Here is a 17,404-nt window from a genome sequence, read left to right as displayed (position 1 = left end):
CTGCAGCTGTCTTGTGTGTGGAATCTCAGAGGAAAGACTTCATTATCATTTTTATTTACCCTCACACTTTGATAGTGGTATCCCAGCTAGCTGCTGAGAAAGCTGGTAGCATGAGGTTTTCTAGGTCAGCACTGACACAGCGCTCCACAGGACGGAAGCATTCCCAGGACATGAACACAAAGTGAAGGGTTTATCTTTCCTGTGGCTCCCTTTTATTTAAATAAGAAGATCTCATTTAAAGAAGATGGGGAAATAAACTAAGGGCATCCTGGACAGATAAAAAGGAAATAAGCACCACTATTATGTATGCCCTTACGGAAATAATCAAATCACCTTTGGAGCAAGAATCCACATTCAAAAAATATTTTTCTTCCTCCAGATGTAGCGACAAGCCATTAAGCAAAACGTAAACAAATCCTGTAAGTAGGAAAATGACATAGTCAGAAATGAGTTGGAGAATATTTGCATCCAGAGAGAAGTGCTTTCTTTTATCACAGTGCTTGGAACAGAAACTTATTTTCTACCTACTGATTGGCACAGAGTGTCCAATTCTTTATCTAGAAACATACTTTGGAATAGAAGCATGATGCTCCATCAGCTCACTATCTTTTTTGTTATCATCTATGTTTTTGAGTCCTTCACAATAATGGCGCAAAGCAGCTTTACTGTTGCAGTTCTGGGTAGAGAGTGGGTACAAGTCAAAAGATTAGCGCCTGTGGAAATGATTCTCACCAGCCTAAGCATCTGTCGTTTCTTTCTGCAGTGGACATCCATGCTGTACAATTTTTGCATGTATTTTAACCATCATTATGTGCTACGGCAGTTGGGAAACATCTGGGAATTCACTAATGTTCTTTCACTCTGGCTTACCAGCTTGCTTGCTGTCTTCTACTGTGTCAAGATCTCATCCATCACCCATCCCATCTTCTTTTGGCTGAGGTGGAGAATTTTGAGGTTCGTTCCCTGGTTATTACTGGGTGTGCTGGTGATTTCTTGTGTGGCAATTATACCTTCGGTTATCAGGAATCACATCCAGATACAATTAGTCCCTCTGGAGCATTTACCCATAAACAACACTTTGATTGCGAGACTTAAAATATTTGAGCACTATTTTTCCAAGGCTAACAAAATCATCATGATGACCGTCCCATTTCTCCTGTTCATGGTCTGCACCACCTTCCTTACAGTGTCTCTCATCCAGCACTGGGAGCAAATGCAGCAGCACAACACTGGCCAGTCCAGCTCTAGCCTGCGAGCCCACTCCAGAACCCTGAAGTCTCTTGCTACCTACTTCATCTGCTTCACTGTTTACTTCCTGACTATAGTGCTGTCCTTTGTACATATCAAACCTCTAAGAGAACCATGGTCCTGGGTCTACGAAGTCCTCATCTACGGGGTGGTCTCTATTCATTCCACTTCCCTGATGCTGAGCAGCCCCACATTGAAAAAGGCTATAAAGATGAAGTGTGGGGGCCAAGAGTCTGCCTGAGGCACAAGGTACAGCAAGACTGGAGAAAATGGGAGTTTGCCTTGGTACAAATTAATACTAATAACCAGCGCTGCTCTTGTCAGTTACCATGTGACAATGATACACCATGGATGCAAGCCCCATTCTTGCTCATCCCTCTGCCATCTATCTTCAATGTTGTCTCTACTTAGTTCCATTTATTTTCTCTTCTACAATCCCCAGGATGGTCCTGGGTTTCCCACGATGTCTCTGTTCTCCCCAGTGTTGGCCAACTCTGGAATCTCACTTCCAATATATTCTATCCTTAACTGTCAAAATCCTGGTATCTACCCATTACTCTATCCTTCTCATGGCTACTGATTACTTCACATTCTAATAGGAATGCCTTCTCCACAAGAATTTCTTGACCATACACTACACTCACTCCCTGACAAGCTCTTGTCAAAAAGAACTTGTCACTGAGTTAGTATTCTCTCACAAGCACTTACAATGCTGGAACCTTATTCAGTGACCCAAATTCCTTATTTGAGTCTCTTCCAAATACCGCGCCCTCCCTCCTTTAAAATTTAAGTGAAATTTGTACTTCTCATTAATTTAATCTGCCAAGATATTACATTCCTTCCCAAAATCACAGGCCACATACCTAACTTATACTTTTATTAAAAACTCTCCAAATATTTACTATTTGATTGTCAATAATATATAATTTAGCTGGGTATGGTGGTGTATGCTTATAATCTCAGCACTCAGAAGGCTGAGGCTGGAGGATCACTATGAGTCTGAGGCCAGCCTGAGCTACAAGGTGAGTTCAAGGCAAGTCCGCGCTGTGTAGTGAAACCCTCTCTCAAAAATACACAACACACAAAATGTGTGGCTTGATAATTGCCTCTTCATTTTACTACAAATTAGGGTAAAATTTCTAGAAGTATTCCCATTCCCAAATAGAAGCATAATTTTTACATTTTTATTTCAAAGAGAATTAAAAAATAGTAAACATTAGAAACAATACAGAATCTCAAAAAACAAGATTATAGAAACTCAACAATGGTTATTATGTTGTATATTGTTGTCTTCAAAGTAGTTGTTCAAATTACCAGACATGAACATGCAAAATTGGTCAGATATTTAAGTATTAACCATCCCTCTCAATAAACCAATAAAAATTAGTAGTACAATTATCTTAGCTATCTTTTGTATATATCTTTCTTTCTTTCTTTCTTTCTTCCTGTTTTCCTACCTTTTCCTCGTCCCAGTTATTCTTTTCTGCTGAGCAGTTTCTTTCCCTTTCACAATATCTATTGTACCTTTTGATATATGTGCACCCATGTTTATAAGCACAATTTGTCATAGCTAAATCTTGGAAGCAACCTAAATGTTCATCAACTGAGGAATGGATAGAAAAGGTGTGATATTTCTATACAATTGATCATTATTCAGCTATAAAGAAAGATAAACCCAAAGCTTTTATAGATAAATGGATGCAACTAGAGACCATATCCATAAGTGAAATAAATCAGACCTGCATGTGTAAATGTTGTATTGTCTCCCTACTATAAGAACCTGAAAGAATATATGACTAATTTTTGCTATACGCAAAATAGTTTCATAATATCTGAATGATATTGGTTCAGATTTTCTATACTACTTTAGTTTGTGCTCTATGACTGTCCAAAGTCCTCTCCAAATGAATAACAATACAAGAACCACACAGTCATCTATTTGAAAGTCACCTATAAGACATTACTGTTTTCTTACAAATGCTGTCTATCTCCTAAAGCAGCAGGTTCTTTCCACCCTTTCAAGGCCGAATCTCACCTTCTTCCTGTGGCATCGCTCTTCACTTCACTCTCTTTTCCTGCACTTACAAACACCCAAATATCTTGGCAAGGATCAGCTTCCATGTCATTCCTCTCAGCTTCCATCTGCCTATCCCAGACACTTACCAAAGTATTTTTTCCTAAAGACAATTATCTCTTACAACATTCTGGTGTCAGAGGTAGAGAATGTATTTTTTCTACCTTTTATACATATTGAATATGTCTGAAAAACTGAATTTGTGGCTCTCCAACTAGAAGACGAAAATATCTCCTCAAAGTAAATCATCCTACAGAAAAAAAAAAAAAAAAAAAAAAAAACCAGAGGCAGGTAACTCAAATTTGATTGTGAAGAACAACTTGGCTCTTGCAAAGAGATAGATGTTCTGAACTGCCCTCTGATCACTCACCCTGACTTGTTTGCACATTGAATTCTTACTTAAAACTGAGGGCATGAATACAAGTAAAAATCAAGGATCACATTTTTCAACCTAGTATTGCACAGAAAGGAGGGTGAGCTGCACTGACACGTGCCACAGCACCCTACATGGCAGCATCACCTGAACTCCAGCAGATCAACTGCAGCTGCAGATGGAGTACAAACCAATGGATGTGCTCAGGATCAGGAAGCAGGGTAACAAATGACAGTGAGCAGAAGAAAGGGAGAAAAAGGTATGTGTTGACTTTGTTGGACCTGACCAGGGCTCCTGGGAAGGAGGCTGGTGGGGAGGTGGATTGCATGGGTTTGAGATCCTGCTGGAGCAGTTGGCGCAAAAGCCAGTGATATTTGGATTATTGTACTTGTCATTGGTTTCCATATCCAGAAGGGTCTTGCAGTTTCTAGTCTTAGATAGTGGGGGAAACAGGGACCATTATTGTCATATGTATATAAATAGAAAAGAGAAAAATGAGCCTCTTCTCTCCCACCATCATATTTAGTACACACATACAATTCAGAAACTGTTAAAATCCTTTTAGTGTTTTCACTGCCTTCTTTGTAATAAAGTGAAATAGAAAATGTATGTATGATATGACCCTTTACCCTCTAGGCAATGCCCCTTCATCTTAAAGATTGTCTTGTGATGCTGAGGAAATGGACAAAAGTGGTTGGTTCCTGGTGACACGGGCATGGGGTCTGATCCTAATTAGTTACTGCAGATATTATTCATGAGATGATACTCTCTCTTCCTCACCCCCTTTTGTTCTATGCAAAATACATGGGTTTAAAATCTCCAGTTGTACGTTTTAGCCTCTTTCTGAGTGTGGTATCCAAGACCCCAGTGCCTGACTGATTCATGTGCCTAGCTCTTAGTCCTGAAAATCTCCTACAAAAACCTGTTTGCTGCAAACATATCCCCTCATGATTCCCTGAGGATCCGTGCATCCAGTGCATAAGACGTTTGAGTTTGCAAAGGAAATATCCATGCCTAAGATAAGATTCATGCTCTGTACATCTGCTGGTTCCACTTGCCTTACTTTTACTGTGTTCCCTGTATGCCTAGTTTCCCTCTACCTTTCATGAACTGGTACCAGCTCCGCTACATGCACAAATGACGAATCCATCACTAGTGCTCTTCAAGGTAACTTTTTTTTTCCTATACCATCCATTGTCTCAGTTACTTTCTTGGCATCAAATATAAGTTCTATCTCATTATTAAATTTCTCTGTCTTTTACCTCTAGCTTTATCATACAGTTTTCCACATGCAAGGAATTCATTTATTACTGTTATAAGACAATGAGGCAATGAATAATAATTCATAATTCTGGTATTTGTCAACACAAAAGATCTTACTCATTCAATAAATATTTACTGTCAACTTACTGTATATATCCAGAAATACAAAGGTGGTCTGACAGCTGACAAATGTGTGTTCCTCCTGGGAAGTAAGAGTTTTGTTCTTGGGCTTTATTACACATGGCCCACTCAAGTCAGCCATGATCATTCTAGCTTCAAGAAGCCTTGGTAGAAAAATAGCTATAGAAGTTCTACAGTGGGCTAAGGTGTTCAGCGGATAAGTGCTTTTCCCTTACAGAAGAATAAGGTACACATATCATTTTAGAGTTCTAAAAAATAAGAAACAGACAATATGGACTGTGGACTGACAGAGGTACTGATGTTCAAATTACGACAGCATCAAACAAGATGTTGCCCTTCTTTCTTTTAATGTCTCCTGCCCTCTTAACTTGATGCTCTTATAAGAACAATAGGAAGAAAAATGACATGATAGCAGATTAATGGAATTGACTCCTGATTTCTCCCTTTCTGCTCCCAAACCTCTATATCAGCTCAGAGGAAAGAAGCTTTTAATTGGATATGAGATTAATCTTGTGATTTAGACTTTAAAACCCGAAAATGAGAGCATTGTTGGAAATCCACGGGACTCAACTTGGAAGGGTGCTTGTGAGGAGTTGTTTAAGGCAAGGATTGGAGAAATATTTGTGTTTTTTATTTTCTGAGCTTGATCTATTCAATAAATTTTTACAAGAGTCATGAGTCAGTAAGATATGAAAAGCCTTCTCATTTTCTCTGAGATTGCTTTTCTGTAATGTGTACTTCTTTCTATTTATAGAAGCATGCCAAGGAAATTTTCTTTCTTAAAGCATCTGAACCAAAGACCAAAGGAAAGGCCTCCTCAGATGGCCTTGGTTTCTCGGTCACCGCAGCCATCCTGACAATCTCCTCCTGAATGCAGAGCGAGCAACACAAACGTGGCCACTTCAGCACAAAACCTCTCCGTGCCTCAAGGGCACCCAACATAGGATTCGATTCCGTTTTTCTCCCATTCTGGTGCCTGCCTATGTTTATATTGGAACAATGGCATTTTTCCTTATTTTTCATGGATTCTTAATGTAAAATGTGGTGAATTTTTTTCAAAATTGGTTTTGTTGCTATAAAGGAGACCAAAAAAGTAAGAGAAAAAAAGGGATCATGCTCAATGGTATGGATAACATTGGAGCAATAAAATATTTGTGGCATAACTAAATTGTAAACTGATTTTTAAAAATTATTCAGACCCACTTTTGTTCCAGAAATGCATATTAAGGGAGAGAATTTTGGGAATGTTTTCCTGTGAAGTCTAGAAGAACATGTACTTACAATCAATGTGACTTAGAATAATGCCAAATTGCTTTTTAACAAGAGGGGGAAATGTGTCTTATTTGGCCGTTCTACGCAGAGCTTTTAATTCACTATCCATTTGCCAGGTCTCAAACTCCCAAAGCAACATTTCTTTGAGATAATTTCTTCTATTTCGACAAAACTTACAAAATTGATCCTGAGTGTGAATTGGCTTCTCACTAGTTTTGATTGCAAGTATACAGTTGGATAAACTTAATTTCAATGCCAAGTCTCCTCAAATTATTTTTAGAGGAAAATTTATAAAAATGACAAGTTATAGATAAGATAAATTCTTTCTCATGAATTAAATTTTTTCTTTAAGTTTGAATACAAATATTGGGTTTCAGTAAATAGATAAATAAAATTTTATGTTAAAAATGTGCTAGATGTACTTGAAACACAGCCAAAATGAAGTCAAATGAGAATAATTGCTTGCACTTGCAGAAGAATGTAGATCTTCAAATTTAAGTTTAAAATTAGAGGAAAGATAAATTTCACAAGCTTTCATTTTTGAAACCTAAAGATAGACTGTGTGGGGAGTTATTTCTTGAGAATATTGGCAGATTAGTGTTGTCAGTATGTGAGGGTTTGAATGGGGCTCATGCCAACAACTTGGAACTAAGATTGTCTTCCGAGGCACAAAAGCAAGAAATCAACTTCCCTCCCTACTTTTGCCCTAAATGAAATAATTTAAGAATTAACTAGAACATGAGTGACTATCAGAGTCTATAAATCGAATTTCAAGATTAGGTCAAGGTAGAGTTCAAATCATAGCATAATATACAGACCAGAAGTAAAGCGGGTTCCAAATAAAAGTTTTATGAACAAATAACAAAACAGGTAATAAGTTGGAACTGCATTATTTTTTCCTTTCTTCCCATATTTGGTCAACTAACTTGAAGCTTTTTAGTCCTGTTGACACATTCTCCCAACTGTTACCTGAAGAAATTGCCATAAGATCGTATAAATTTCTTCAACTTTTACTATATGCTAATTCATTCATGCAATTTTTAATTTTTTTAATTTTTAAAATATACAAAATAGTGATAGAAAAAAGACAGCATTAGAAATGATACAAGATTTTGCTAAACAAAGTAACAAGAGTTCAACAGTGGTTGCTGTATTACATGATGCCATCTTCAAATTAGTTGTTCAGATTTTCAGATACAACATGTAAGATTCATTTAAAAAAAACAATAACAAAGGAGTTATAAGAAATTCAAAAAAGAGAGAAAAAATCAAAGTAAAAATCTTTTTTAAGCATTAAGTTTTCCTTTCAGAAGATCATCAAAAATCGACAATACAGTTTTCCAAACTATTCTGCAAATATACCTAAATTTATCTTTTCTCGTTTAATTTGTCCTTTTCCTTATTTAATTATGACTTAGCTTTTCATGTTGTGATTGGCTATGTCCATGCTCCTAGGAAGACAAAAGTGATAAATTTCTATGTCCTGAAATACTGGTACGAGAAAATGTCACATACATATCATAATGCATGCATGAGGATTGCAGAGCAGCACTTTTAGAGCTGAAAATATTGGGACTGACTAGCCTTTCAAGGTCCGTGAGGACTCAGGACAGAGGAGAACATGTACTGTAGCATCCTGTAACTCTGTTGTGTCCCAAATTTACTGATCAAGGAGATTATGGGGCAACAGAGGAAAGTCACCAATGATGTATAGTGTGCCTAAGGAGAGTCACATGGAGAGAAAACATTCTCTCAGGCATTTGCAGAGAGCACACTGGCCAAGCAATGGCCATGATTCATCCACATGGCTGACACTGACAAAGGATCTACAAACTGTGGTACAGGGTTTCAGGGTAAATCCTAAGGGGGTTTGACAGACTTTGTCAGCAACAAAAGTTACATTTCTTGTTACATAAGTTTTGCTTTATATTGGTCTTAACCATCCAGCAGAAAAGCATAAAAATGAGGTATACAAAGTAATGCCATATTGATATCCTGAGCTGTAAAAGGCTCAAGTCAATAACTTCTGACATGGCCAGTCCTATGGATAACCCATTACTATCATGGACTACTGGACTATATTGGATTATTTTGCTGAATTCAGGCACCTACAATATTTAAATGGCAATGGGATACCCATCTCTGACAAAACTAAACAAAACAAGGGATGCAAATGAAGGACCATTTTGTATCTGTATATACAAAATAGGATAGATATACAGCTACTTTCTCATAATTCAATGAGAGGAAAGATTTGTACTAATAGTGTTTGGACAGGATATCATGTCTGCATCTTGTACTATGAATAACCACTCTGAAGACAACACTATGCAATGTATTAATTATTGAAACTGTCCTACTAATTGGTTTTAAACTGTCTCATTGCTATTTGTTTCTCAATAAAATTAATTAAAAAAAGGTATTAGGGCTGATCACTGGAATTTCACTGAGACTGTTCTAACATCTTTGCTGCAACCCATGAAAAACATAAAAGCAACACCAAAAAGCTCTAGCTTGTGCCACTATGACTCCCATTGTTTGGTTTGTACTGCTACAACTCCCATTGCTTAATATTTACAGTGCTGTCAGTGATGTCCATCTTCACTAACATCACATACAGGCTGTTTTCTTGAGTGAGACTTGAGATCACATAACTCATATACAGAAACTTTCCCAGGAAATTAACTGTACAATGGATCCATGTACTCACCTCAGTCTCATATTTTCATCGTTAGCCTCAGTTGTCTGAGTTTGTTCCACATCCAAACGGTCTTGGAGAACTGTCAGAAGTAGGTCTCTGGGCCAATAAAGGTCATGAGCAGGACCTAGAATGTGGTCATCTTGTTGAGATATGGGTGTGAGAATCATCCTTCCACTATACAGGGTAATCACTGCATGTCACTGTTCTTAGGGACATGCAGTCTAGTGAGTTTGGGAATGGAGGGTATACTTCAAGATTGTAGGCAGCAAATTAAGTTTCAGGGAAGGTTAGGAAAGTAGGCAGAAGCAGTGCAATCAGAAGGAATGCCCTACCATACATCAGGGTTACTCAGACAATATCACCTACCACTCAGTATCCATGACAGCAGGAAACAAGCTGAAGACTTTGCACCCCAGCTGCTCCCGGAGCATCAGTGGTCTCTGCTTCAACATTAAATATCATCACACAGCCACCACCCCATACAAATGCCTCATCTTTCTGTGACTCGGGTGGGTACACGTTTGGCTGTGCTGGGTCACCTTAGTTGCACATGGATAGAAACTTATCAGCTGAAAGCTGCCTTGTGCATCAGGAGAATAGCAGGATTAGCTCTCTGGCCTCTAGTGAAGGCTCTCAGGAATGGTGCAGAGTGAGCCAAATGGAAGTCCACCCAACATTCTGCACAAATTCAGTCTTTATTTCCCAAACTCCAAAGAACCTCACAAATCTATCACCACGATTCAGTAATACAAAGTAGGTATCTAAGAACTATTTTTATACTTCAAAGTAAATCATAAAAGTTTTCAAAGAATTAACTTCCCACCAGACAATCCAGAAGCAATGGGATAATTAAACATGGCTACTTGGCATTTGTTAAAAATCTAGTCTTCTGAACTCTACTAATTTGAAGGCTGATCACGTATTTACATGAAGTAGTTGCAAGATAGTGATAAATCTTGCAATAAGCTTGTACTATCAAAATCACTGCACTCTATATCAATAGGAGAAATGTTTAAATATAACAGAGAGGAAGAAGAGAGAACCAGCTGTAGTCAATGGTCCTCGTTTCCCTCACTGATCCCTTTTACGAAGGCAGTGCACTTATTGCCCCATGTTGATAGCATCACTTGCTAACACTTCACAGGTGCCTCTACCTCTTTTTCTTGAGATAACTACCAACAGGAACAACACAAACTGGGAAACTATTCTTGGCTCACACAACTGCAGCTTGCAGCTAATGGCTGCATGATGCAGAGGCACATCGAAGACCAGCCGCTGAGGCCAAACTAACTCCACTGTGTAATTCATGCTCTGCACACCCCTTGGGCTCTGGCTGAACTGCTCTCCAGCTGAGGTCACACTCTAGGCTGGATTTTATGCCTTTCCCATATCCAGCACCCTCCCTCAATTCCTCCAGAGAACATCTCCTCCATCTACTAATGGAATAAGAATTTGCTCAAGTTTGTTTCATGCGAATATGAACCAACAAGCTAGCTAATGTGAATCTTGCTGTAATGGAAAAACCAATAGAAAATAACAACAAAAATGTATATAGGTTCTCCCCTGTCAAGGAAGTGCAGTGTACCTCTCCATCTGTTTCTGGAGGCATGGCTTAGTAACTTTCCTCCATGGAACAGAATATCAGGGGGGAAGGGAGGGAATAATTGTACAATGCAGGAGCCTGGAAGATACCAAAAGAGTCTCCGCTCCATCAAAGCTATGTGCTACTGAGGCAGTGTTCCCTTAGCATAATGTGAGAAGGATGACACGCACCCTGTCATCTTTTTCCTGAATACACAGTCTAACCAAAAGCAAAACATCAGACAAAACCAAATTGAAGAACATTCTAGAAAATATCTAACTGATACCTCAAAACTGTCCAGTGCATGGGGAACTCTGAAAAACCATTACAGATAAAAGAAAGCTGAAACATGTTGACTAAATGAAATGTAATGCTTTAGGCAGAAACCTAGACCAGAAAAAGAACCTAAGGGAAATTTAAGAAAATCTAAATAAAAATCTGCAGTTACTTAAGAGTATCATATCAATGTGGAATCCTTAGTCATGAGAAATGTATTTTGTGTGAAGGAAAATGGAGACTAGTGTTCTTTGTGTTATCTTTGCAACTCTTTTATAAATCCAAAACTATTGTAAAAAGCAAACCCTTTTTAAAAAGTCCCTGACACTTCAAACGTATGGGTAATTTTCTTTGTCTCTTGAGAGTAACTTTAATTTCTTACTTCTGTGTCACAATTTTTAGTTGAATGCTGGGTATTGTATGCAGAATAATAAAGGGTGAAGTGAATGTTTGTGCCTGAAGAGAGAAAGACCAGTTCTTCAGTCAGCATATACCTACAGGGCCCAACACTTCCTCTTTTTCTCTCCAAGAGATGATCAGTTCTATACAACTCTTCTCTCCTTCAATGATCTGGTTCTCCTCTGTATAGTAGACATTCCTGGTTCTCTGTGTTCTCAGTTCTCTGAAAAGCTTGACAGTTATGGTTTTGTTCATTTATCCTGCTCTTCCTTACTGACATGGGAGCACGTACTTTCAGTGTTCTCCATCCTAAGAGAAAGCCGCAATGCCAGCTTTCTTTTCCCTTAATTCTGTATGTACAGTTATCTAATGTGCGCATAGAGGAAAGGAGAATAGAGAAAACTGGTTATGATAATATATTTTAAAACAAAATTTTGAATGCTAAAAATTCACAGAATCTTAACATTAGAGGAAAAGTTAAATCTTTATACTCTATCTTGAAAAAATGGTTTTAAATATTTATTTTCTCTCCAAGGAAAGACTATTTCTAATCACAAATAAGTATATCTTCAGCATATCTCCACCAATCAAGAAATGTCTTTTGCATTTTTATTTATTTATTTAGTGCATTTAGTAAAGTGTCTACAGAGTCCACAGGGCCTCACTACTAGATAGGACTCATAGTGATTCTCCTGTTTTCAGCCTCTCAAGGGCTGGGATTACAGGTGTGCACCACCATGCACAGTCTCAATTGCCATCTCAGTGCAGCCCTGGGGGTGGGGCCAGCAAAGCATGAGAGGGATCGAACCTCTGGTGCTTAGCTCTGCAGGTGCTTTAATCCGCTGAGCTATCCGGCCAGCCCTATGTCTTTTGCAGTTTTAGAGACACTTTTTTTTTTTTTTACTTTTTACTGAAATCCTGAGAGCACAAAAATGTCTTTTCCTTTAGACAGTTAAAAATTATGCTATATAATTGAGCATACTTTCAAACAATATCTGCCTTTTCATACTCTAGTCAAAAAAGTCATATAGAACCTCCAGTTTAAGAATATTCTAGTATCAGATGGGTAAGGCAATGATCCTGAGAACTATCAGCAGGTTGTTTAATCTAGCAGTTACTGGGTGGGATTCTTACCCTGGCTAACTATATATGCTGATACATGTGAACTGAGCAATTGCACCAAGATAGCAATGTGTAATAGTGGGGTCATGCTTGGAATGTTGGTCATTCTGGTCTTCTAAATACGTTCTGCTTGTGATGACATGCAAATCATGGCCAGAATGTATCTCAAATAAATGTTTTTTTTAAAAGAGGTTCCATCTTTTTCCTAAGATGTTTGATATTTAGGCAGATAGTAAGGTTAAACCCTCCTGCATATATTGTAGGGTAATAATAAGCTTCTTTTCTGGAGGGTTAACAACCTAAGTGTGCAGACTAAAAATTAGAGAAAAAGAAGGGCTGCAAGGACAGCCAATATTTTATTCCTAGCCTTGCAAGGTCAGTGAAGACTCAGGACATAGGAGAACCTGTACTGTAACATCATGTTACTCAGTTGTGCCCCAAATTTTCTGATTAAGGAGATTATGGGGCCATAGAGGAATGTAATCAGTGATGTAGTGTGTGCCTATGGAGAGTCACATGGAGAGAAAACATTCTCTCAGACTTTCTTAGAGAGAAAATTGGTCAAGCAATGGCCTTGACTCATCCACATGGCTGACACTGACAAAGGAGCTATAAAGTTCACTACAGAGTTTCGGGATAAGCCCTGAGGGGACTTGACTGACTGTGTCAGATATAAAAGTTACATTTTTTGTTATATAGGTCTTGCTTTATCTTGGTCTTAACCATCCAGCAGAAAAGTGTAGAAATTAAGTATGAAAAGTGAAGCCATTGTCAATATGCTGAACTGTGGAAGGCTCAAGTCATCAGATTCAGACTTTGCCAGTCCTGTGGATAACCAACTACTATTGTGGAGTACTGGACTATATTGGAATATTTTGCTGAATTCATGCACCTACACTATTTGGGTGACAATGGAATACCCATCTCTGACAAAACTGAACCAAAAAAGGTGATATAAATGAAGGACAATTTTGTATCTGTATGTACAAAATAGGATAGATATAGAGCTACTTTCTCAATTCAATCAGAAGAAAGATCTGTACTAATAGTGTTTGGACAGGATATGATGTCTGCATCTTGAGCTATGAATGACTACTACAAAGACAACAGTATGCAATGTATTACTTATTGTAGCTCTCCTATCAACCTATTTGGAAGCTGTCACATTGCAATTTTTTTCTCAATAAAAATAATAATAAAAAATGTTCTATTTGCCCCAATATCCACTGAATGGATATGTTTTTATCATATGTGTGCCTATACAGAGAAGTTTATTATACATAAAATTCTTCAACAAATTTATGAATTCTTACAGATGTTGCTTATTATATGGCAGTCACAAGGACAGAATTGTATAAAATGGGTGGGCTGTGAATGGCTTGGCCTAAACTGTTTGCAAAGAGAAGGCTAAGAGATGGAGCATATAAAACAGACCCAGCTTCACTGAGCACTCAGGGCATCAAATGTGGCCAGGACCCACTAATCAAGGAACCTCACTAATAGTGTCAATCTACATTGAACGTTTCTACCCTCTTTCCAGAGGAAGAAATCTATGTGAAGAAGGAATAAGGCATGTCAACAGCAGAATGCCTGAAGAGCACAACCACTTTGTTTTTCTGAAACTTTTAAATGCCAAAGAAAACCTGCCACTGACTAATAAAATCCGATCTTGTAAATATGTCTCCTAAACTTTCCTTATTACAAGAATAATTCCAATTTTATTAAAAATACAGATTCCTGGGATCCATACCAGATTAACAAATTGAAATGTCAAGAAGAATTTTCATTTGGTTTGGTTTTGCTTTTGCAGTGCTGGGGATCAAACCCAGGAACTTGCTCCTTTGAAGCACACTCAAGGCCCAGAACATACTCTTTTACACAAAGCCCATCATATTTCCCTAAGCAGAATTGTTTGGGGCAAACATAAAACAGCTTCTTCACAATTTCTTATCCTAAGTAGTGTTTTCTTTCTTTTTTTTTTTACTATTTCTAATTATCAAGGCATAATAATACTAAAGCTTATCACTAAAATATTAAGTATTGAGAGTTGCTCATTAAAACACAGTGTCCTTTCTGGAGGCATAAACAGAAGAAACTCAGTGTTGAATTCACCGTATATAAAGCACATTTTATTGAGAAGCTAATAGTAAACTAATGTTTTACTTATGTTTTGCTGTAATACTTTCCTTCAGAAAATCATTCAAAGATAAGAGATACCTTTCTCAAACAAATTATTCTAATGCATGTTAAATTGTAGGAGCAGGAACAAATAAAAATGAATTCAGCAGCATATGACTGACAGGTAGCAGGAGAACTGCTCCAACCCTCTGGAGATACACCTCAAACTACATCAAGTTTGAGATCCTCCTTGTGAGATTTGTAGGGCTAGCTACACTTCAGTGGAAATATGTTTGCTTTCAATGCAAGGGAGAATCTTAATGAGAATTTCAGACTTTGTAGAAAAGACCAAAGGTATTGGGATTGGGTTTAATTTGAGAGAAAAGGAAAAATAAAAATGCTGCATATTGCTCTTGGAATTTTCTTATGAACTTTCTCTCGAGTTTTTATTGATGGCTCCCAGGTAGTGTTTCTCAGTCTTTACCTCAAGAGAGTCTAAGTCAGAACCACTTGAAGTCTTTAAGTGATCATTTCTAGGCCTCCACAGTTGTATCAAATATTCCAAAAGAAGTACTGAGAATACTGAGGGTTTTTTCCCCCTCACAACTTAGCAGAACATTGAAAGTATAAAGTGAGCATTCTAAAACAGAAATTTGTGAAGTTTTTGTTTTTGTTTTTTTTGGAAAGGCCTAGTGTTTCCAGGTCCTTGGCAGCCATGGTTCACAGCATGGTCATGGCCAAGTCCAAGAACCACACCATGCACAACCAGTCCTGAACATGGCAGAGAAATGGCATCAAGGACCCTCACTCACAAAGATACAAAACTCTGAAGGGGGTAGATCCCAAGTTCCTTAGGAACATGCATTTTGCCAAGAAGTAAAACAAGAAGGACTTCAAGAAGATGCAAGCAAACAATGCCAAGGCCATGAGTGCACATACTGAGGCTATCGAGACCCTTGTCAAACCCAAGGAGGTCAAGCCCAGTATCACTCCAAAGGGAGTAAACCACAGGCTCACTCAACTTGCCGCTATTGCCCACCCCAAGCTTGGGAAGTGTATCTGTGCCCACATTGCCAAGGGTCGCAGGCCTTGCTGGCCAAAGGACCAGGCTCCAGTAAAGGACCAGGCTCCAGCTTCTGCTCCGACCAAGGCCCACCCTCTAGCTTCTGCTCCAGCCAAGGCTCAGGCTGCAGCCAAGGCCCAGGCTCCAGCTTCTGCTCCATCCTTGGCTCCCAAAGGTGTCCAGACCCCCAAAGGTGCCCAGGCCTTTGTGAAGACTCCACAGTAAAAGACTTTTCTCTGTTGATGTGACAATAGAAGAACTGATGTGACCCTTGGGGTGTCATTTGTGGGGGGCTGGTATCCTCCTGTGCTCTTTGTACAAATAAACCTAAGGCAGGATAAAAAAAAAAGAAAGAAAAGAAAAGGCCTAATACTAATTACTTTACCCTAATTGTTATGAGTAGCATAATCTTAGTCACAACAACTGGAATCTACTACTTAGTGAAAAGCAGCCACTGACAATGTATAATCTGATAAAATGGCTGTGCTCTGCTAACCAAACAACTAGATAGATTTGATAATTTAAACATGAAAAATAAATTGAGGATGACGAATGGGCATCTATTTATTTACTTATGTATTTAGTTCCAAGTCTACAGGGTCTCACTGCACAGATCTGACTCATAGTGATCCTCCTGTTTTCAGCCTCCCAAGCACTGGGGTCCCAGGAGTGCGCCACCATGCCCAGTCTTGGCCGCTGCCCAGGAGGCAGGTCCGGCCTGGCATGGGGATTGAGGTCCGGTCCCCTGCACCTGCCTAAGCAGGTACTTTAGTCCACTGAGCTATCCGCCCGGCCCTGAATGGACTTTTAATGTGATGACTGTAATATAGTTACTCATGGCCAGTGGGCAAGTACTGTGGTATTTGTTTTCTTCAATAAATTTTGGATTTTAGCTCAGCAGATGCTTGAAAACCTGGATTTAGCTAGCCATCTATGTTTTACAGATTGAACTATAAAGCAAAACATAATCACATGTTAAAAGCAAGAGAAACATTTAAACATAATTGTTTCATTAAAGTTAAAAAGAAAGTCTGTAACTCACCTATTCAGTGATAAATGAGATAATTTTTAAAAATAGCATAGGGGCAGAAGGGATTCCTAGGGAGGGTTAAAAGATCTTTTTGGTGGTAAGAAAAAGCGCGTTCTGTGGGGCTAAGAGCAGCAAGCAGTCTTCAAGCAGTTTTGTGGTTTGAAGCTGACGGGCTGCGTTCTTGACCCCTGCCTCTGCACGGGCAGCACTGTCCCCTAGCGCAAGCTGCCACACCTGCCCAAGCTCCCCTGTCAGTCTAGACCAAAACCCTAACACAAGTGCAATAGCCAATCAATTGAGTACTAAACCTCAGGGAGGTGGAGACAAAGTCCCTACTCCTTACTCTAGGTTCAGCAGTGCCCAAGGCTCTTTACAAGAAAATGGCTTCACTTTGCACTAGTTTTCTGGTTTGACTCCTCTTCCGCTTTCTACAAGAGAGAGACAAACCCAGTAAGGGAGAGTATGGGAACTCTAGACTCCAGCCCTTCAGACTTAACAGTTGCAAAGGCGTAGAGAGTGACCTGATGTCCAAGTCTGTACACAGATATTAGAAGCGGTATCTTTTCAGATTTCCATGCAGCATTCACAGTGATACGTTTTAGGCAAACAGAAACCCTTCTGCAAATTCCAAAAAGAAATAAAAAATGGAGACCCAGTCCTAGCCCAGGTCCGGTGAGTGTGTGGAGAGCTTCTTGCTACCTGCACCGGCGGGACCAGTCCCAGCCCAGGCGCAGCGTGGGCC

General features: G+C 38.9%; 1 protein-coding gene across 1 annotated transcript; it reads left to right on the top strand.

Annotated features, from left to right (window-relative positions):
* Positions 1–583: 583 nt before the first annotated feature.
* Positions 584–1,489, top strand: Tas2r16 (taste 2 receptor member 16). The gene has a single exon (XM_004643320.1). It carries the CDS (start codon positions 584–586, stop codon positions 1,487–1,489), a length of 906 nt encoding a protein of 301 aa, XP_004643377.1.
* Positions 1,490–17,404: the final 15,915 nt, after the last annotated feature.

The sequence above is a fragment of the Octodon degus genome, unplaced genomic scaffold (assembly GCF_000260255.1).
Source record: "Octodon degus isolate 3935 unplaced genomic scaffold, OctDeg1.0 scaffold00170, whole genome shotgun sequence".
Taxonomy (NCBI): Eukaryota; Metazoa; Chordata; class Mammalia; order Rodentia; family Octodontidae; genus Octodon; species Octodon degus.
Note: the sequence above shows the minus strand (reverse complement) of the source record. Positions and strands in the feature narration are given on the sequence as shown.

What these genes read in the sequence shown, in the direction of transcription:
- Tas2r16 (XM_004643320.1), top strand. Translation starts at nt 584, where the DNA reads ATGATGCTCCATCAGCTCACTATCTTTTTTGTTATCATCTATGTTTTT.